This window comes from Felis catus, chromosome F2 (genome assembly GCF_018350175.1).
Source record: "Felis catus isolate Fca126 chromosome F2, F.catus_Fca126_mat1.0, whole genome shotgun sequence".
In the NCBI taxonomy this organism is placed as follows: Eukaryota; Metazoa; Chordata; class Mammalia; order Carnivora; family Felidae; genus Felis; species Felis catus.
Window position 1 is genome coordinate 30274181 of NC_058385.1, and position 22038 is coordinate 30296218.

Consider the following 22038-nt stretch of genomic DNA (forward strand, 5'->3'; position numbering starts at 1 on the left):
CATAGGACTCTACTCTCTCTCTAATCACCTACCAGGATTTATATTTCTTGAATTATTACTTAATTATTATTGTTCTTCTCTGCTGGGCTGGATAACCATGAAGGCATGGACTGTATGTCTTCTAGTTCCATAGTGTATCCCCAGGACTCTGCACAGTTCCTTACATACAGAAATGTTTGATAAATATTTACTAAATGAATGACTATGAATTTTTTTAAAAAGTCTATTTATTTTGAGAGAGCAGGGGCAGAGAGAGAGAGAGAGAGAGAGAGAGAGAGAGAGAGAGAGAGAATCCCAGGCAGGTTCCACACTGTCAGCACAGAGCCTGATTCAGGGCTTGAACTCATTAATCATGAGAGTTGGACACTTCACCAACTGAGACACCCAGGCGCCCTGACTTTTGTACTTTTTACATCTTTTGGGTCATGATAGAATAACAGGAACTGGATTTACCTTCCATGCTCAAACAACTAGAAAACTGGACAAAATATGCACAATAGTAGTTTACAGGGCTTGAACAACAGGCAGCACTGGACTGTGATTCTTGAGAGGGAAACAAAGGAAGTGAGTACTTCCAGTACCCCCACTCCACTGCCTTCACAGGGATGGGGAACCCAAACATAGTCTGGTACCTTACTGGGTAGAGGAAATGCATGGAGAAGATTCTGGCATGTTTATGCACACACACACACACAGAATTTAATAAAATATGGTCTTGTCATCAAGTATATTTCTTGCCATGAGTTCTATCCCAAGCTCCAGTCAAGTAGAAGTTAGAGGTTTCTTTTGGTTTCCCTGCCATCTCTTCAATATCAACATCTTTGTCTTAAAGCCCATTTTGTTTGATATTGGTATAGCCACTCCAGCTCTCTTTTGGTTACTATTTACATGGAATATCTTTTTCCATCTTTTTATTCTCAGTCTATATCTGTGCTTGAATCTAAAGTGAGTCTTTTAGGGGCTTCTGGGTGGCACAATTGGTTAAGCATCTGACTCCTGAATTTGGCTCAGGTCATGATCTCACAGTCATGGGATTGACTCCATGTGGAGTCAAGCTCCACAGTGGATTCCACACTGAGCATGGAGCTTGCTTGGGATTCATTCTCTCTCTCTCTCTCTCTCTCTCTCTCTCTCTCTCTCTGTCCTTCCCTGGCTCGTGCTCTCTCTAATAAGTAAACATTAAAAATATAAAATGAAATTAGTCTTTTGTAAACAGCATGTAATTGGATATTGCTTTTAAGAATCCATTTACAAATCTCTGCCTTTTAATTTAAGAGTTTAATCATTTCCTTTGGTACTTTAGAAATTGTTTTAGCTCTTTGAACATATTTAAAATAGCCAATGTAAAGTCTTTGTCTAGTAAGTTTAACATATGAGCTTTTTTAAAGAACAGTTTCTATTCAATAGTATTGTGGGTTTTTTTCCCCCCGTGTGTGGATCATACTTTTTTGTTTCCTTTTGTGTCTCATATTTTTTGTTGAAAACAGGACATTTTGAATATTATATATTTGAATAGTATAACCCACTTTTAGTGTTTGTTGTTGTTGATTCTTATACCTGTTTGTTTAGTTACTTTATTGAACTAATTTTATGAAATCTGTATTATTTTTGTGTGCCCCCTGAAGTCTCTATTCCATTAGTGGTCAGCTAATAATTGGAAACAGATTTCCTTAAGCACCTGGAACCAAAATATATTGTATAGACCAAAATATTCAGCCTAAAGTAGTATATAATACTCTGTACCTTTTATGAATCCATAACAATCTACATGATTTCTTAATATTTCTGTAAGACTTATTTCCTTGAATGTGACATATGCATAGTCTGCACCACATGGAAAATAAGGCTTATATTTCATTTCTGCAATGCCCAGTCCATTCGTTCATTTGTTCTTCTTTCATTCACCAGACCACTTGATAGATATTGTGAATTTAAACAAGACACAGATCCTGTTCTTACGTAGGTCCCAGTCTAGCAGTGTGACCTTGGGAAAGTTTCTTAATCTTTCTGAGGTTGAAATTCTTTAATTCTTTAATGATATAATTGGAATACTATCATTAATCTCATTGGGTTGTCATGAGAATTATATGGGAATATGTTTGTAAAGCTAGTGCAGTACTTGGTGCAAAGTTAATGCTTAATAAATGCTTTCTTCGTGCTCTTGTCAATTTTCAGAGCAACTGAGGTACCATAAATAACAATTATCACCATCTGTCATATGCTATTTATATGCCAACCAAGTGCAAAGGGTCTTATTTAATATTTCATTTAGTTTATAAAACATGGCTATGAAATAGGTATTATAGTAGGTATTAATATAAGTAGCCATTAATAGTAAAATTGAAAGTGGCTCAAAGACATTAAGCAACTTCGTGAGGCCACATACAGTTGCTAAATTAAGATTAAGAATTTGAATGCAGGAGGGCACCCCGGTGGCTCAGTCAGTTAAGTGTCCAACTTGGGCTCAGGTCATGATCTCATGGTACGAGACTTTGAGCTGCGCATTGGGCTCTGTGCAGACAGCTTAGAGCCTGGAGCCTAGTTCATATTCTTTGTCTCCTCTTTTTCTGCCCCTCCCCTGCTCATGCTCTGTCTCTCAAAAATAAACAAACATGAAATAAATTTAAAAATTTTTTTGAATGCAGGTTTCCTTTAGTTTAATACCTATCTCCTTAACCTATTTCCTACATCTCTGCTGATAGTAGTGCTTTCCTCACAAGATGACACAGGCATAAAACCTTTATGGAATTAGTTCCAGGCCAGTAGAACCGAAGAAAGGACCATTTCTTGCCTTCCTTGGCTGTAGAGGACAGCAAAGAGCCAGACTGAAAGGGGGGAGCACTTCATAATATAACATTAGACTCTTCTCCACTGGTATTTCTCCTAAAAGGTTATTTTAATTTAGACAATAAAAAAAAAAAATCACAGAGGTCTAAAACTGTGTAATGAATTCCTAGGAAAGTGAGCCAGATAGCTTTCTGAAATTTTATTTATCTATCTAATCTATCTATTTACTTTTCTGATAGTTTTTTTAAAAATAACATTCCTCTTTTTTGCAGAGAAAGAAAGCAAACCTCAGCCAGAAAAAGATTAAGCCAATAATAGTTCAAATACTTGTAAAGAGTGCTCCCCTAAGTCCCTATTTGAAACGTTAGCCCTTCTGTAGCTTAGCTCTTAGTCAAGATTGAAGAGTTCAAGATCCTATCTTAAAACTAAAATTTAAAGGAATTTGAGCTGTCTTTACTCTGGTCTCTTTCCTGAAAATGTTGGCAGGATCTAGAGCATTCTGCCATAACCAAAGAGTTCTTCTGATGGCTGCAGTGCTTGAAGTCACCCACTGTAGATTTTAAAGTGCAGGGAAGCTAAATGTATGACATGGACACTGCCTGTAGACCCAGGATGACTTTTTAAGCCCACTTGCTTTTAGGAATCTGTACACTCAACATGGGGCTCGAACTCATGACCCTGAGATCAAGAGTCGCATGCTCTTCCGACTGAGAAGTAGACTTCATGTCAGTAGACTAGATTGTGAAGTTATTGAGGGCAAGAACTACAAATAGATGACCCACACTAACCAACCCTGCCCCCCAGAGTCAGATGAAAAAGTGAACTGACAAATATTTATTGAGTACCTACGCTTAGTACCAGGGATACAAAGGTAAGTAAGGCTTGTTTATCACAGGAGGTGGTATGGCCTAGTGGGTTCAGAGCACAGCTGCTGATTGTCTATTTGTGTGACTGGTACCAGCCAGGTTCCCTGGGAGGCTGACTCTGAGATGGAGAGTAAACTACAAGAGGTTAATTTGGGAATGCTTGTGGCATCAACACCCAAGGAAAGAAGGGAGAGAAAGAAGGAATGAGTAGAAGTTGAGCTGCAGTGCAGTCTCAAAGGAGGCCTTCGCTGACCCCATGAGACAATCTGAAGTGATGCCCGAGTGGAGGCGATCCCCTATGGGGATCGATAAATGTGGTTGCCTTGAAAAGACTGCATAGTCTTGGGGGAGCAGTGCCATAGACAACTCCTTAAGCAATGAGGGAGTAAGTCCTTTCCTAAAGGGGGATTTGGAAGGTACACTGCACCTTCCACACAGTGACCTTAGATAATTTTTTTTTAACTTTGTTGACCCTCATTTTCTTCATTTGTAAAACAAGTATTTAAAAAATATCTTTATGGAGCCAATATGAAGATTAAATACAACAGTACATGTAACATCCACGTCATGCCTGGCCGCACATGGTAAGAAGTCACAAAGTTTCCCCATTATTATCTTGTTCACAATTTTTCCAATATAATGATTATTCTGTAGGGCATTAGGTTTTCAAAGATGGATAACAACTGTTCCTGTCCTCAAGAAGTCTAGCTGGGGAGGGTCAGCACATGAAAAGACAGTGCAATGCAATGTGATAAGTGTTTCAGTGTTGCATGGATGCCTTAGGACATCCTGTTCTGGCCTTCTGGACAACCTGTCCCTGAGTTGAGTACTGAGTACTTCTCTGAGGAGGCAGTGAGCAGTATAGCTAAGGCAGGAAGGTAGGAAAGGGTAAGCTGGCATCTAGGATGGCTGGAGCATTGGGTGTAAGATAGTGAGGCTGCTAGGAACCAAATGATGAAGGTCTTAAGTACCCTTGTGTAGGACTTTGGATTTATGCTGAAAGTATTGGGGAGCAATGGAGGATTCTTATATGTCTATCAATTTTCATATTACAAAGTTTAATCTATCAAAATAACAGAGAACAGACTGGAGAAGGACAAAGTGAACACAGGGACATCTACTGAGAGGCTGGCATGAGCTGAGGGCATGGTGATGGGGTTTAGATGTGGAGGGAAATCAAAGGGGACAAAGGAATCATTGATACTCCCTGATTGCTTGTTTGAGTGACTTGGCACAGAGTTGTGCCATTTTCTATGAGATAAGGGATATCAGGAGCAGGAGCAGATGTGGGGTGTGGATTGGGGAAGAAAAGGATCATCTTGGCTTTGGACATCAAGGTTGAGGTGTTGAGAGCCACTTCATCATTATAGTGCAGTAGAACAAAGGATAATGTGTAGAAGAATCAGAGTTTGGAGTCAAAAAATTGCAGCTGTGGAGAGAAGTGGGAGGCTAACTTCCAGTTAGTGGAAATTCAACTGAAGAAGGAGTGGGATAAATGGTAGAAAATCTAGGAGGTTTTCTGGCTTCTGTGATATGTTTTGACAGTATGGAAAAATATCCAATTTCTATCCAGTCAAGCAGCAATTATTTGAATAAAACCACTTGTCTCAGATTGTCAAGCTCCTCAAAAGGAAGATATGGAGGAAGAGAAAAAAATTCATTTTTTCAAAATTAGATGGCAAAAAATCAGACATGCCACTTTTAGAAAACTAGCTGAAGTAAAAAAAAAAAAAGAAAGAAAGAAAGAAAGAACAAGAAAAAGGTTTTGTGAAGGAATAAAGAGAATGTGAGAAAATGAAAAGGGTAATGTAGAGAGTAGTTCTGGTACAGAACTATTGAGAACTTAAAGAAATAGGAAACTTTCAGTGTTGTATAGCTGGTATACCAGGGATAAATAGGTAAAATAATAAAAATGAATAAATTAAAAAGTTTATTGAAATTCAAAAACAGTTGATAATGCCTTTTTCGAATTTCAGATATAAAAATGGGAAAGGCGAGGGTCAATTTCATGTTCCTGTTTTATGAAGTTAAACAAACATTCATGAAATAATTCTACGGTAAATGTGGAGGGAAATGGAATACACTCCTCTTTATGCTAGTTGACATCTAATGGGATGAATACCTTCATTCGGGTAGTACACTTTCTTAGATGAGATAGTTGAGATAAAGCTTCGAACGTACCTACTTTAGGTCTGACAAATCGGTAAAACAGCAGCCAAATATCAAGACCGTTGGTATTTTCAATTAGTTGCCTTCCTGACATCTCCCCTGGTAGTTTTTTCCTCTACGGGAATATTATCAAGTGCTACTTCACATTCTTCCCACTAGGCGACACTCTAAGCTCATGGGAAAGGCAAAGACGAGGCGCCTGCTGAAATCTGCCGCAGGCTGCTCTGTTTGTGGGAAATTGACAGCAGTTTGGATTTTATTAATTGAAACTTTAGAATTGAAAATGGTTTCTTATAAATGAGACAACAGGATAGGCCATATGGTTTAACTGAAAGTAAGCAGTCTTTGGAATCCCTGCTCTTGCCTCCTCTCACACTCCAGTGCGTCTTGAGGACCAGTAAGGCAAAGATTGCCAGGGATAATATTGGGGTTGCAGTGATGCCTGGGGTGGCCCTCAGGAGACGCTTTGGTCTACTCAAGGAATTTAGAGGACCCAACAACCTTGCTCAGCCATATGCACAACAGAGGTAACTTGTCTAACAAGCAGCCTCAGAGGGAAGTGTTTTCACTGCTCACTGGCAGAAAGGAAGACTGCATGATTGTAGCAGTGACTGAGGGGGCTCACATTTCCATTAATTCGAAGAAGCAGGTCTCTCTTTACTTATGAGGTTCCAGGCATTGGAATGGGCAGCGATTTTTGACGACTTTTGGGAGGTTGTTATAATGCATGCAGCTACACTCATGCCAGAAGTCGTTCACCGTGGCTGTTGGTTTTAAAGTGTGACTCTTGAGACTTCTTCCCTAACCTCCTTTGTCAACCTAAGCCCAAGAGGTACAGCTGGAACCTGGGATCAGGGATAAAAATTGAGAACTCTTCCTTTACTGGCTGTGGAGAAGAAAAATTCACAGACAATGGCTACGATCCATCATTCATGGAGGCTTTGTGGATGTAACCAAACACAGGAAAGAGAAGCACTAGACTGGGAGCCAAAGAGGCTTGTTTTCCATGATGCCCCAACACTTGCTCGGTGTATTCATATAATCTTTCTGGTTTGAGGTTTTGTCTGCAAAATGAGAGGTTTGGAGCAGAGGACTTGATGAGCTCACAGGCATAGACATTCTAGGATTTGTATCTAGGTAAGTACAGGCAGTCTACAAACTGCCACCCCACAACCACTGCAGGAGAGCTTTCCTAATCCCAGTTGCTTCTGTGGGCATGGCAGACTTTCTATGAAGGGGATTTGTGTCTGAGGCTCTTCGGACCAGCTAATTTCTAAAGTACTTCTAGTTAGAATAGATAGATCCCCTGGGTCCATATTACTTGTGAGTAGTTTATAAAGTATTAATTGCCTGGGGGCTAAGAGTTCCAAATACCTTATTTTGAAATGTTATATCCAAAGTTGGTCACAATGCATTCCTGTGCAACAAATACATTGAGCCCTTGATGTGTATATGTCAGCACTATGACATAGACAGTCAAGGGCTGCTTAGGGTCTATGTGGTGGGTGGACTTAAAGTACAACCCAAAGTACTGAGTACTCTGCTAGAGGAATGCACCAGATGCTGTGGGTCTAAATTCCTGGGCACCCCAGGAGGAATGTCACATAAAGAGCTGGGTTATGAGAGCCTAGTTCATTGCAGCATGTCGAGCACAGGCCCTACCACACAGTGGATGGCTGACAATGTTTGCTGATTAATGCCTGAATGTATACACATTACAACGTGTCGGGTAATTGAGTGCAATGCCTGAAATGTTTCTGAGCACCTGACACATGCTTACGCGTGTACTCCTCTCAGCATATCAGGTCGGTGAACACTATCATTATCTCCCTTTTAAATGAGCACCAAGGCTCAGAGAGGCAAAGTAATTCTCCCACTTGGTAAGAAGCAGAACCAAAACTAAAACTTAAGTCTGTTCAATTTTAAAGTATATTCTTAACTAGCACTGGAGAAAATTATGAAATGTTTTATAGATGTGGAATGCTCAGAAAAGCAAAACCCAACAGATTTTTAAAAAATATTTTGAGGAAGGCATTGTAAATATATATCCAGGTAAGCTACATCAACTCTTAGTGAGGCATTCATGTATTATCTAGCTTAAAAATGAAAGCTGTTTCTAAATGTATTTCTCTTCCAGCACATACGGTAAAAGTCTTATTTTGAACATAAAGTTGTTTGCATATTATAAAACCAATTTCTCTGAGACCCAGTTAAATAAATCATTGACTGAGTATTTGAGGGGTAGATGTCTGCAACATATCGGATAATGGAGCTTCCAGACTGCCTGGCTGCTTTCCTGTGGTCCGGCTTCATCCACCACACTCCTCTGCTCACCTTTCTTCACCTTCAGGGGCTTGAGTCCATGTGCTGTTGTCGCTTCGTCTTCTTTTACCAGGTAAACTTTAATTAATCCGAATGTGGGCCAACTCTCATTTCTTCCTCTGTCTTCTAATTCCTGTTCAGTTACCACAGGAAAATCATTATACCGTTTTAAGTAAAAACACAGACCTTATTTTGATTCATAAGCATAAGATGAGAGGTGATGACTGACAGACTAATGTCAAACGAAAAAATCCAGTGCCAGCCACCTTCTTACGAGCTCGTTTGTGGCGGGTCAGGACTTGGCCCATCGCATGCAAGAAGACACTTAAAAAAAATAGAATTGTCAGGTATTTCGGAATGGCAAGGAATTTCTTCATGTGGCATTAGTTAGGACTTCAGGGCTTGACATGGTCCCACTCCAGCCTAGTGGCACAGAAGGCCAGGAGGAAGCCAGTGCTTTCTCTGCTCTTGTGACCTGGTGCACTTAATCGTCTCATGTGTGTGCATGAACTACCACATGGGAGACTGGCCTTCATGAGGAACTGGGGAGGCCTGGGGTGGGGGGGGGGGCGATCTCCCTGCTCACTTATATCCTAATGGCATACATCTTTTGCACTGCTTTTTGGCCTGTTTAGTTGAGGTGGTCAGAGCTGACATTTTTTAGCACACTTCAAAACTGCATCATCTCTTTGTGTTTGGCCCGGCTCACTTTGAAATCTCTGACTACATTCTTTACAAAAGTCTCCACTTACATCACTGGTTAAATTGCTTCCCTCAAGCCCTGTGTGCAGGTAAATATCTGTTACTATGTTGTTTCATTACAAGCTCAAAACCATTTTGTCCTATTGCAAAGATTATACAAATTTCTAGTGTATTATAGATTAAAAAGGAATTTTTTAATGTTTTACTTTTAAAAGTTTACTTTTTTTTAAGACAGAGAGAATCCCAGCAGGCCCCGCACTTATGTCAGCACAGAGCCTGACAAGGGGCTTGAACCCACAAACCGTGAGATCATGATACGAGCTGAAACCAAGAGTTAGACTCTTAACTGAATGAGCCACCCAGGCGCCCCGGATTAAAAAGGAATTTTAAGTTTAGTTTGATAAACCACCATTTATTTGATGCACCACTTGGAAATATAGTTAGAACAAAAACCATTTGTAAATTGGATAAAGCCCATTTAAGCCTTTGAGATTTAAAATAAAGGGTAGATGATGGGATGACGTGGTTAATGAATTCAGTCTGTCCACCAAAGTCATTTTTTAAAAATGTTTGTTTATTTTTGAGACAGCACGAGTGGGGGAGGGGTAGAGAGGAGGACAGAGGATCTGAAGCAGGCTCTGCACTGACAGCAGCGAGCCTGATGTGGGGCTCGAACACAAACTGTGAGATCATGATCTGAGCCAAAGTTGTATGATCAACTGAGTTACCAAGGCTCCCCCAAAGTCCATTTTTTTTTAAGTTTATATTTATAGAGAGACCAAGACAGAGCATGCACGGGCATGGGAGCAGTGCAGGGCAGAGAGAGAATCCCAAGCAGGCTTCAGGCTGTAAGCACAGAGCCTGATGTGGGGCGTGATCCCGTGAACTGCGAGATCATGACCTGAGTCGAAATCAAGAGTCAGACACTTAACTGACTGATCCACCTGGATGCCCCCCAAAGTCACTTTTTAATAAAAGATTTCCACTGTATTTTAGGTTAACAGATAGATTTCTGAATGGCCAAGGATGTGGTATTTAGGTCAGGAGACTGGATGTCAGATTCTGCTCATTTATGAATGTCTACTATGTGATAGACTGGGCTTAGCATTTTCATACTCCATTTAGGCCACAAAAATATTGTAGTTTGGAAGGCATTATCTTCCTCTTACAGGAGACAGAGAGGTTGAGGAATTTGCAGTGAGTCAAACAGAGAGCAGATGGTGGGGCAATACACATAGTAGTTATTGTTAGCTTAAAAATAATTTTGGGGCACCTGGGTGGCTTGGTTGGCTAAGCGTCTGAGTTTAGCTAAGGTCATGATCTCACAGTTCCTGGGCTTGAGCCCCGCATTGAACTCTGTGCTGACAGCTCAGAGCCTAGAGTTTGCTTCAGATTGTGTGTGTGTGTCTCTCTCTCAGTCCCTCCCCAACTCACAGTCTGTCTCTCTCTTTTGAAAATAAACATTAAAAAAAAAAATAAAATAAAAATAATTTTAAAAGTTAAAGTAATATATGCTTGTGGTAGAAAATTGACAGATTCGTGAAAATAAAATTCCTTGATAATTCCATCAAGTAGACAACCATGGCTATTATTTTACTGTATTTATTCTTTCTGTATACAAATGCATAAATGCATGACTTTTCACTTATAAAAGTGAGATAATACTGTTTTATAAGTTGCTATCTGCAATTAGTAGTGTATCGTAAATATCCTCAAGTCTTGTTTGCAACATCACACTTTATTGAATACAAGAGAGTCCACTTCTTAATACACCATTTAATAAATCTCCTTGACACTAGAAACTTTGGTTGAAGTATCTGTGATAAATGTGATGTACATCCTTCGAGTAAATATTTACACATCACATACGTAGCCACATCAGCTCCAGAAATATTCTTAAACCAGTTCTCATTCCCACCACCAATGCAGGGCGCCTGGGTGGCTCAGTTGGTTGAGTGTCCAACTTTGGCTCAGGTCATGATCTTACCATTGTGAGTTCGAGCCCCCTGTCGGGCTCTGTGTTGACAGCTCAGAGCCTGGAGCCTGCTTGGGATTCTGTGTCCCCCTCTTTCTCTGTTCCTTCCCTGCTCACAGTCTATCTCTCAAAAATAAAAAAGCATGAAAAGTTATTTAAAAAAAAGTATATATTGCAACTATATTTCTTTGATTACTAGTGGAATAAAACTTTCCCATTCTTTGTCTACCTGCATTTCTTCTTTTTCTTAAACTTTGCTTTAAATGTGAAATATTAAAATAAATGAAAAAAGACCACCTTTGTGATATTGTGCTATTATTGTATCTCCTCAAAGGAAAAAGAAAAACATGATCTTCTCCAATAACAAATTACTTCTGGAATGAAAAACAAATTAACTGAATGAGACACCTGGGCCCATCAGACATATTTCCTTGATGCTTGTCACCATAGTACACACGGGGTCATGCATTACTGGAGTTCCTAACACAGGAGTTCCTAATAGGTTTTAGACCATTGAATTATGGGCAAGGGATATGAAGAACAAGAGATATAATACATCTTAATTAATCTGACTTGAGTTCTATAAAGCAGACCCCTCCCCTCATTTTTGGATGATTGTATACACCTGCCTGCTGGAGATCTCCACTTGGGATTGCCTACAGTATTTCAAATCCAGCATGTCCCAAACTGAACGTACCCCCTGCCTCCCTAAAGCTTCTCACTGTTCTTTTCCTCAGTTAGTAGCATATCAATCTACCCAGAGATTATCAATCTACAAGACTTACTTTTCCTTCAAATACCTCTATTTTCTCTAATATTTCTGTAATTTAGGCCTTTATCTTAATCATTCAATAAATATTTTTGAGTACCTACTATGTGCCAGATCTTCTCCTAAGCTCAGTGGTGGTGGAGGAGAGCAAGGATGAGAGGGAGAAAAAGACAACGCCTTGCCTTTTAGGGGAAGCACGGAGGAGGTAGGCAGGTGAAACAGACAATAAAAAAGTAAATAAGAAATCTAAGATGGAGGTGATTGTTTTGGGTACTATTTCAGGTTGCCTATGGAGGTAACGTGTAACCTGTGATTTAAGACAAGAGCCTGATAGGATTCTGGGAGTGACAATCTAGAGAGGAGATACAGCCAGGTTAGAAGGCAGAAGACTCAAGGAAACGAAAGGGGGCCATGCGGGCTGGCATCAGGCAGAGTAACTGGCAGAGTGAAATCATGTTTGTAGGCCATATAGATATCTGAATGTTACAATGTTGGGGGCGCCTGGGTGGCTCAGTCGGTTGAGCGGCCGACTTCGCTCAGGTCATGATCTCGCCGTCCGTGAGTTCGAGCCCCGCGTCGGGCTCTGTGCTGACGGCTCAGAGCCTGGAGCCTGTTTCGGATTCTGTGCCTCCCTCTCTTTGACCCTCCCCCATTCATGCTCTGTCTCTCTCTGTCTCAAAAATAAATAAAATTTAAAAAACAAAATTAAAAAAAAAGAATGTTACAATGTTGAACATAATGGGAAACCTCTGAAAGTTTTTAAGTGGAGAACAAACATGCAGTGATTTATGTTTCTCAAAAAGAAAACCATGGCTGCCTTGGGAGACTGGATTGTAGGGGTGAAGGTGGAAGCGGGGAGATCCTTGTGATCTGGACCAGGGTGACTGGCAGTGAAGATAAAGAGAATTGGATAGATTCAAAGTATAGGGTAACTCATCCCCTTGCCCTCCACCCCAACTCTAGAATTCATAATTGATCTGCCAAAGTTCTGCATCTTCTGTATAAAATGCGCTCACTGACATCCAGGACACCCTGAACGCTTGTGGCTAGTTGGTTCCTTCTTAGAACATCTGCACACTCCTGTTTCCTCCCAAGAGAATTGTGTGATTACCAAGCATCAATTTGCTTCCAAATTTGTATATAACAGCTGTATTTAAAATTAAATGTAAATAAGGTTATTAATATTACATGAAACAATGAAATATGACAATTAATGATCATTTCTAGGGAAAACTAGGTCAGATGATTTGGAAAGACTTTGTAACAGTATAGGCAAGATAGCAATACAGGACTGCAAACAAAATGGTAAAAATGTGCTTTCTGTCATAGATTCCTTCATACACATCTCATGCCTTCACTCTACAGAAACTAAAGCTAGGTATCAGAAAATGCATCAGGGGTATGGCTTAGCTAGAGGGAAAAGCAGAGTGCTCATTAGTAAAAGCATACCAAAGAAAGGCTTTGCACCTCTATTTAAACATTGGCAATGAATATACGTGCATCAAGTTAAAATAAAATGTTTAAGGTATGTAGTGTGGTTTGTGTGTCCCTTTTCGACCTATCACATCAGGTAAGTAAGTGGCTTCGACTTTGGAGGTAGAATTAACGTGCTGGATGGAAAAAGGAATTATGGATAATAATGATCCCTGCCACTTGCACAGCCTGAAGTGGACTCCCTCTTCTGCCTGGCATGCCCTTCTATTCTACTTTTAAGAAGCAGCTAAAGCTATATACTTCTACACTGGCCAATACTTGTCCTCCTTTCCAGCCCTCTCGTCCCTGTAATTCACCACAACTGCTATGTCTATCACCACACTTATCACAATGCCGTACAGCATACAGATCAGCCTGTATAAAAAACTGTATCAGTGAACTACTTGAAGGGATCATGTGCTTCTCAACAATTTTTATAACCCAGAGCTAACACACAGTAGGTGCTCAATCTTTGTCCAATGGACAAATGAAGGAATACACTATGTACTTTAACCTTTTGAACCGCAAAATATCTTTGTAACCATAGAATGATGTTACATCTGTCCTATACTGTTAGGGACTGAATGTCTGTGTCCCCCTCAAATTCCTGTGTTGAAGCTCTAACCCCCGAGTGTGGCTGTATTTGGAAATGGGGCCTCCAAGGAAGTGATGAAGGTTAAATGAGACAGGGGTAGTGTCCTGATCCAACAGGACTGATGTCCTAATGAGACACCAGAAAGCGCCCTCAGCAGACACCACCCACTCCGCTGGCACCTTGAGAACACAAATTCCTGTTTCAGCCATCCAGTCTGCAGTTATTTTGTTCTAGCAGTCTGCGAAGACTAGTCCACATGTGTAGAACAGGCTGCCTTCTCTTTCGTATTTGGTTTGCCTAAAGGAGCCTCAGAAGTAAGCGATCTTTGGTATGTCTAATAGACGGTTCTCTCCCTTTCAGGTTTCAAGAAAAAAAATTTTCTCCTTTAATCTTTTTTCTTTACTAACAAAATATACAATATCTTCACAGGAAGAAAAGCCTTTTTGTTTGATAAGCTTTTTATCCTGTGGTTAAACCTACAGCTCAAATTAAAAAAATAGGTTTTATCATGGTACAACTAACAAAAAACAATTTTTAGTGGTTTAACAAGTGGCTAGACTCTCTGTGATGCCCTTACCCTTCACTCACACTTGCCACACTGTATTTGCAGGATGGTTTTCATAGCACCTCCAGACATTCCTTGAGATCAAAACAAGGTTGGGGGGGGGGGGAGGGGGAGGAGAGGCTGTATCAGCAGCATGCTTACCTTCTTACAGGAAAAGCAAGTGATTTCCAGAAGTGGATTGCCAGCATACTTCTATCCATCTCACTGCCCATAATTGGGTCAGAAGTTCAAACCTAGTTGCAAGGGGAGCTGAGAAAATAAGTATTCAGTTTATCTCATTTCTACTTTGGAGGGGGCAAAGAATCTTTCAGGTTAGTCAATGAATAGTATTTGCTATACAGGGAACTGGAAGACAGGACTGGCATATGACCTAATTCTTTTTTTTTTTTTTTAATTAAAAAAAATTTTTTTTTTAGAATTTATTTTTGACAGAGAGAGAGAGAGAGAGAGAGAGAGAGAGAGAGAGCGAGAGAGCGCATGAGCGGGGATGGGGCAGAGAAAGAGGGAGATACAGAATCCCAAGCAGGCTCCAGGCTCTGAGCCATCAGCCCAGAGCCCGACACGGGGCTCGAACTCACAGACCATGAGATCATGACCTGAACCGAAGTCGGAGGCTCAACCCACTGAGCCACCCAGGCGCCCCTGCATATGACCTAATTCTAAGAAATCTTCCAGATATAAGCTTAATCACTGCAAGGTGTGCTTTTCATTTCACACCTTAGCAAAGCACTTTAGCCAGCATCAAATACTCTTTGATTACAATTAGCTAGGTTGCAAACATCCCATTAGACGTATACCAGGTCTTACCCTGTATCTATTACAATAAAACACTACCTTTGGCTATTGAGTATATATTACCTGTATTGATTTTTATTATTGTTTTGTGTGGAGCTAAGGGCACTATTCTTTTTTTTTTTTTTTTTTAATTTTTTTTTTTTCAACGTTTATTTATTTTTGGGACAGAGAGAGACAGAGCATGAACGGGGGAGGGGCAGAGAGAGAGGGAGACACAGAATCGGAAACAGGCTCCAGGCTCTGAGCCATCAGCCCAGAGCCTGACGCGGGGCTCGAACTCCCGGACCGCGAGATCGTGACCTGGCTGAAGTCGGACGCTTAACCGACTGCGCCACCCAGGAGCCCCTTAATGACACTATTCTAACTTTTCTGTCAATGATAAATAAGAAAGTGGCAAGTGGGTCTTCTAATTTAAGGTTATGGTTAAAACCATAATCTGAGTTAATTAATATTGTGCTTTAGCCATGAACATACCCATAGATTGCCCTTGGCTAGCTTGTCTAAGTTTACATTCCATATTCACATGTTCTACTTCAAGACATCTTTTAAAGGGAAGAATAATTTAGCTTTGTGTAATTACTGCCATCCTTAAAAAAAAAATGTTTGTTTCAAGAGAGAGTGCATGGGGCGCCTGGGTGGCGCAGTCGGTTAAGCGTCCAACTTCAGCCAGGTCACGATCTCGCGGTCCGTGAGTTCGAGCCCCGCGTCAGGCTCTGGGCTGATGGCTCAGAGCGTGGAGCCTGTTTCCGATTCTGTGTCTCCCTCTCTCTCTGCCCCTCCCCCGTTCATGCTCTGTGTCTCTCTGTCCCCCCCCCCCCAAAAAAGAGAGTGCATGTGTGTAAGTGGGGGAGGGGCAGAGAGAAAGAGAGAGAATCCCAAGCAGGCTCTGCACTGTGAGCACAGAGTCTAATGCTCAACGGAGCCACCAGGCACCCTAAGAACTGCCATCCATACTGGTTCAGTAATTTTGTTAGCACAGACTATGACAAGTTCTTATCTAATGTAGCCTAAAATATCATTCAAATCTGAGACTTTATCAGAACAGAAATATACATCTGTCCTAACTGAAGACCTTAAACAGGGAGGAAAACTGGAGTTGAGAAAAAAAAAAAAAAAAAAAAATCATGTTTACTACACAAAAGCACAACTCCTAAGGTTCTATATGGTAGTTACAGGTGACCTACAATTTGGCTTAAGGCTGCTCCAAAAACAAATCAAAAAAGAGAAACACAGTAACAGAGTCTTTAGGATAAAAACAAACCAATTCTTTAAGAACAGGCTTTACTGCTACTGAGACCTAAGAGAATTTTCTCCCATGAGTCCTCATAAAGGGTACACTGTGTAGTATAGCAGACATCAGCCTTAAAAACACTTGTGTTGTACAAGTTCCAATGATTGTTTTGCTAGTAGAAGCCAACAGCACAGAAGCAAAGTGCAATACAGTAAAGATAATTCTATTATCTTTAGGAAGATGTAAAATGTGGATAATCTATGTGGCTCTTTGAAAATCTTCCAGAGGATAAAATTTAGATTCTTCTCCTTACTAGTTAGGAATACAGACTTGTTTTTAACATAATCCCCAAACTCCTCTATTCCTGTAAGTAACAAAACTCATTTCAAAACCAGACAAATTATTTGCAGACTGAAGGCCACTGTTCCCTTCTGATATCACAGATGGTTAGAGTAGACTACATACATAATTTATCTGAGGAACATGATTTTCTAAATAAATGTGCTTTAATTGTGTAATCTCAGGATAGTAGACAAATAAAATGCATTTTAAAATGCTACGTTTTATGGTTTTACTACCTATACATGAACTTAATTTTTAGAAGCTTAAGTTAAAAGATTATCCACAAAAGTATTTTCTGCTTGAATTATGTTCAATTTTTTTTATTAATATTGGTTACATATGAAGTGTACTGCACCTATTCACAAAGACTTAAAATTATCAGTAATATGAAGTATAAACTTAAAAAAATCATAAACTCATTCCATGTCTGTGAAATGCAGCAGTTAAGTATAATTAAATTTACAATAATTGTAAGGGATAGAGAGAACATTGAAATTGAAGGGGGAAAATGGTATTCAAGATCTAAACAACATAGCTACTGCTGTACTGAAAAAATAATTTATTAAATGAATATAATACTGGGAATAAAATGCATCACAAAAGTAAAAAAAAAAAAGTAAATTCTAAATATAAATAATAGTGGCTTATCAACAAGGGTTTTTCTTTACTCATCCAAAACTTTACATACAATGTTCTTAAAGGCTAGATTTTGAAAATGTATGGTTCACTTTAAAGCAGACATGAATATAGCACTATAACGTCTAAAATTCAGCAAAGATCATCTTGTTTTATTCGACTAAAAATGATATTAATTTAAATGATTGTTCTTTTTACGCCTTTTTAGGCCTAGAATATTTGAAATGAACAGATAGAATAGTTTATTACATTCTTTCTATCTCCCAAGATAGTAAACACATTTCTAGTATACTTTGTGGAATATATTTTGAGACAAAACATACCTGTGCATTTGGACAAAGGTTTTGTTTTTTTTTTTTTTTTACAATTTTTGGTCCTTTGGTAAAAAGCAGTCCCTTTTTAGATCAAAAGTTGACAATAGCCAATTGATCTTTTATCTACTTAAGTAGAATTTTAAACAACCACATTTTAATATGTACATCAAGATACCGATAAACTTTTAGATAGTGAAGAAAACAAAACTGGAGATCGTTATTCTATTTCCCTAGTAAGTTTCCCTCAGCTTTTAGAAAGCACATGCAGTTCAAAAAACCAAGTGGAATTTCAGAATGCTAGCATGATCACAGTACTTATTAACAGCAATATGCAAAGCAGTGGAAATAGAAAATAAATGAGTAACTACATATTATAAAAACGAAACAAGGCACTTTGAACAACTATAAGCAAATCTGAAATAAACACTTTTTCATAAAGCTGACTCACAGATTCTAGCAGACTGGTGTATAAAAGTGAAATAGTGAAGGCACTACATAAGTTTTTCCTAACTCCACTTACTAAAGAAATTCACCAATTAAACTTGGCACAAAAGAGTTTAATTATCATAAAGTGCATCACTTGGCTAAATATATTAAAAGGAAAATCAGCCTTAATACATTATAGCAACATATTCACATATGCAGAGATAAAAATGCAATCCCAGGAGTCAACATAGTTAGGAACTTTATAGTATATATGGCTTTTTATTTTGTGTTTTTTTTGTATAACTCCCTATTTGCTTAGAATCAATATTTTCAAAAGAGTATATTTTGATTAGCAAAAAGAGGTAGTATTCTGAAAGAGGCAAACTCACTGATTCTACAGGTAGAAATTTAACATAAAGATTATGTGGAAAATCAGTACAACATATTATAATAAACTAGGACACTTATAATATTCTGATAATCAGTTAGCTTTTAAAATCAAGGCTATTTTATCACTTTAGCTATGTTATTATATGTTACTATAGCTCTTTCAAATAGTTTTCCTTTGGTATTAGAAAGTTTTCTTCTTTTTAAATAGCAATAACATTGCAACAGGCAATTTTTATTTACAGATGGCAAACATGTCAATATTTAAAACTTAATTCATCTTTACCGCTGATTTAAACCACTAATGAAAATATATCATGTCAGAGATACAAAGAAGTATATATCAACCAGATAGCAACATGCATTTAATGTCCACTTAACTGATATAATTGGCAATTTAAACACAAACACAGACACGCATACGTACACACACACACAAGCGTGCATACACACATTAGTTTGGAGCAATATATTGGCAAAAAGCCAAAATAATTTATGCACATTATTTAAGAATTTAGTTTTGATAACAGAATTCTAACTAGATTTTTTTTTTTGGTGTATTAAATACAAAGGTTGGATAAAAGATAGTTTAAAGCAGCAATGAATACATTTCCTATCCCAATAACTTAAAAAACTTTTCTTTATGTAAACTTTATACATGTGCAATCTTTTTGTTTTCTGTAAATGCTTCAGTCTTTCTTTTATTTTTAACTATTTCCCACTCTATTCTAAATTTGCCGAAACATAGAAATGGAAGGAACTGCTCGCAGTTAGTCGTCCTCAGCACTGTATGCCACTTCTGCTACTTCTATGTCTGATACAAAATTTTCAGGTTCACTCAAACTTAAGCATGGCTTATCATCAGCTCTGCAAAAAAGAGAAACATGTCAATAAAGGGATTAGATACATGCTGTTTCCCTTCACTATCACCTTTCAAATTTTACCTAAAGAATATTTAAATATTAATGGAAATATTTCATGGAAAAGAATATTTAAATATTTGATCAGAAATTTAATCATTTTTAAGTTGTTGTTACAACACCTTTGGAGATATATTTTTAATTCTTTCAGCTCTTTCAACTATCATTTATCAATAAAATATAGTGACTTTCACCAATATAAAATTTGTTCTCATAATTACAGCTTACCTGCTAACACTAAAGTATTAATAATGACTTTGGATTTATAAGTAATAAATATTCTATGTGCTTTCAAATATACTATCTTTTTATCATTCCTGTAGGTAGGCAGGCTGGTTGCTATTACAGTATCCCACTTTTTGAATGGAAGAAGACTGAGAGAGATTAATTTGTCAAGCTTTACAAAATTAATAAATTAACTGAGTACTTAATTTAGATATATCTTCAAAGTAAGTAATAACATTTACAGCCTGGATTGTAAACACTCATTTTTAGGCACAGCTTAGAATATCTGTAAGTCTTTCTCTGCTCAGATTTATGATACAATAACATTGGGTTCATAAAAAATACTCTGTAGAGTATTAGTGCCTATTTGCCTCTAGTTATTCAGATGATTGGGCTACAATAAACCAAATATTATTTACCTAGATTCTTCATGTAAATCATCTCTATCAACCTCAGGTGCAGAGGAGTCCACCTTTGGGATGTGTCCACCTTCCGTTCCACACATGAGCAGTGATTCTTCAGGTTCTAAAGACAATGTTCTAAAAGTAAATTATAGCAACAAGTTATTTTCTACAAATAAATACTGGTTTGTTTTTGTAAATACATGTAGCTTTAGCAGTCTTCAGCTATTCTTTTTTTTTTTTTTCTTTTTAACATTTATTTTTGAGAGACAGAGAGACAGAGCACGAGCAGGGGAGGGGTAGAGAGAGAAGGAGGCACCAAATCTGAAGCAGGCTTCAGGCTGTGAGCTATCAGCACAGAGTCTGATGCGAGCCTTGAACCCATGAATCGTGAGATCATGACCTGAGCCAAAGTTGGATGCTCAACTGACTGAGCCATCCAGGTGCCCCAGTCTTCAACTATTCTTAAAATGGCTAATAAAGTGCTGACTCTGGGAGTCAACAGAGAAATTAGTACTTATGATTAATGTAAAGTGATTTTAACATCAATTCAATATATGCTGACAGGAACGCAAACTACAACTTTCACATGTGAAAAATTAGTGTAAGTGCCTTGAAACAAAGACGCCACTTAAATAGGGTGAAGTGAATAATGTTTATCTTGTTGAACTAGAGGCTTTTCTGATGTTTCCCATCCTTCAAATGTTCAGCCTCCTAAATAAATTATCAAAAGGCAACTTTTCCAACCTACAAGGAAGTATACCAAGAGTCTAAGACTTTTGGAATCAGAAATTTCCTAAATCATATTAAAATACAAAGGGCATTTAGCCCAGAGTATTGAGTTGAATTAGTAAGGCCAAAAATGCAAGTATCACAATATACCTAATTCTGTTCTCTAGAGTATCTATATGAAGTTGCTTTTCATTGAGCAGTTTCTTCAGTGATTCCACCTCTTTTTGTTTTTCAAGTAGTTCTTTTTGAAAACGGTAATTTGTCTCTTCTAAAGTTTCACAGAAAGCCTTGAAAACAAACAAAAAATGAAGAAAAAATTAATTACTTATGCAGTATCTCCCTCAAGAGCATTACTAAAGAGTCAAAGAACATAATCAAAATAATATGTATGTAGCCCAAACAATTTGTTCTCTTCCTGCATTTTTTTTTTTTTTTTGGTCTTTGCTATCTTGACACTCAATCCTCACCTACCTTGTGGACTTACAATTACAAGTCCCTTTTCCTGAGAATTGTTAAGTAGTAGGCCATGGTGCTTGAAATGAGTATGTGATAACCCTCCAGTGTAGGACTGGGAAAAAATAACCAGTAACCACTGTTAAAGTTTCTACTCTCCTTCATCTCTATTTTTGCCTGGTCCTAGATGAGTATGTTTTGAAAAATGTGGTTATTCATTTGTATTAGCTCAGCAGGTATATTATTATAACAACCTCCTCAATAGCACTTGTTTATTTTTCCCCAACATTGCTTTCCTCTTGCTTCTCCTTTTACCATATTCATTCAAAACTGACATTCTACCCATCATACCCAGATGCTAAATCCTGCTGAAATAAAGATTAAAACAAATAAACAAAATCATACTACCATAAAAAATGTCATGAAAAAATGTAGGTCACTTATCTTGATGAGGCTTTCAGTGAAACTGATCAATGCTTCTAATTATTCCTAGTTGTCTATATCATTCCCTGTCTTCTCTGTGACTATTTTAAACCTTCACTCTTGGCAAGTCCACTTACGACATGTTACTATTGCTGATTCCAAACCCTGATGATCCTGATTCCTATACCAGGAAAAACCAAATCCCTGACTCCCCGATTCTCAACTACATTAGCATCCTGCGCTTGTTCTCAAGAATGTCTTTGAATGACTCAAGTCATCTCGTGTACCCTACCTCCTCTGGAAACATGCTCTATCCTATGTACCCTTACCTCCTCTGGAAGCATGCTCTATCACATACTTTCTCTTAAATTTTCAACTTTTCCCCTTCCTCTGGACCCTGCATTTACTTGATAAAGTTGACTCAAGTTGATGAAGCCTAAAAATTTCTCCATATTAAAAAAAAATTATCTCCACCACTCACTTGATCAAGAGCCTCTCTAGCTACTAACGCAATCTCCTTCCTTTCAAAA

The 22038-nt window shown here is 38.4% G+C and overlaps 1 protein-coding gene across 3 annotated transcripts in view; it reads right to left on the reverse strand.

The window, feature by feature from the left end:
- Positions 1-16882: 16882 nt before the first annotated feature.
- Positions 16883-22038, reverse strand: part of SNX16 (sorting nexin 16) — a 43636-nt gene continuing 38480 nt past the window's right edge. For all 3 annotated transcript variants that reach the window (XM_019822834.3, XM_019822833.3, XM_045049898.1), the window contains 3 exons: positions 20783-20919; positions 19919-20038; positions 16883-19221 (listed from right to left, as the gene is read on the reverse strand). In XM_019822834.3, the coding sequence (XP_019678393.1) occupies positions 19125-19221; positions 19919-20038; positions 20783-20919 (354 nt within the window). In that variant the 3' untranslated portion in view covers positions 16883-19124. The remainder of the gene's footprint in view (positions 19222-19918; positions 20039-20782; positions 20920-22038) is intronic.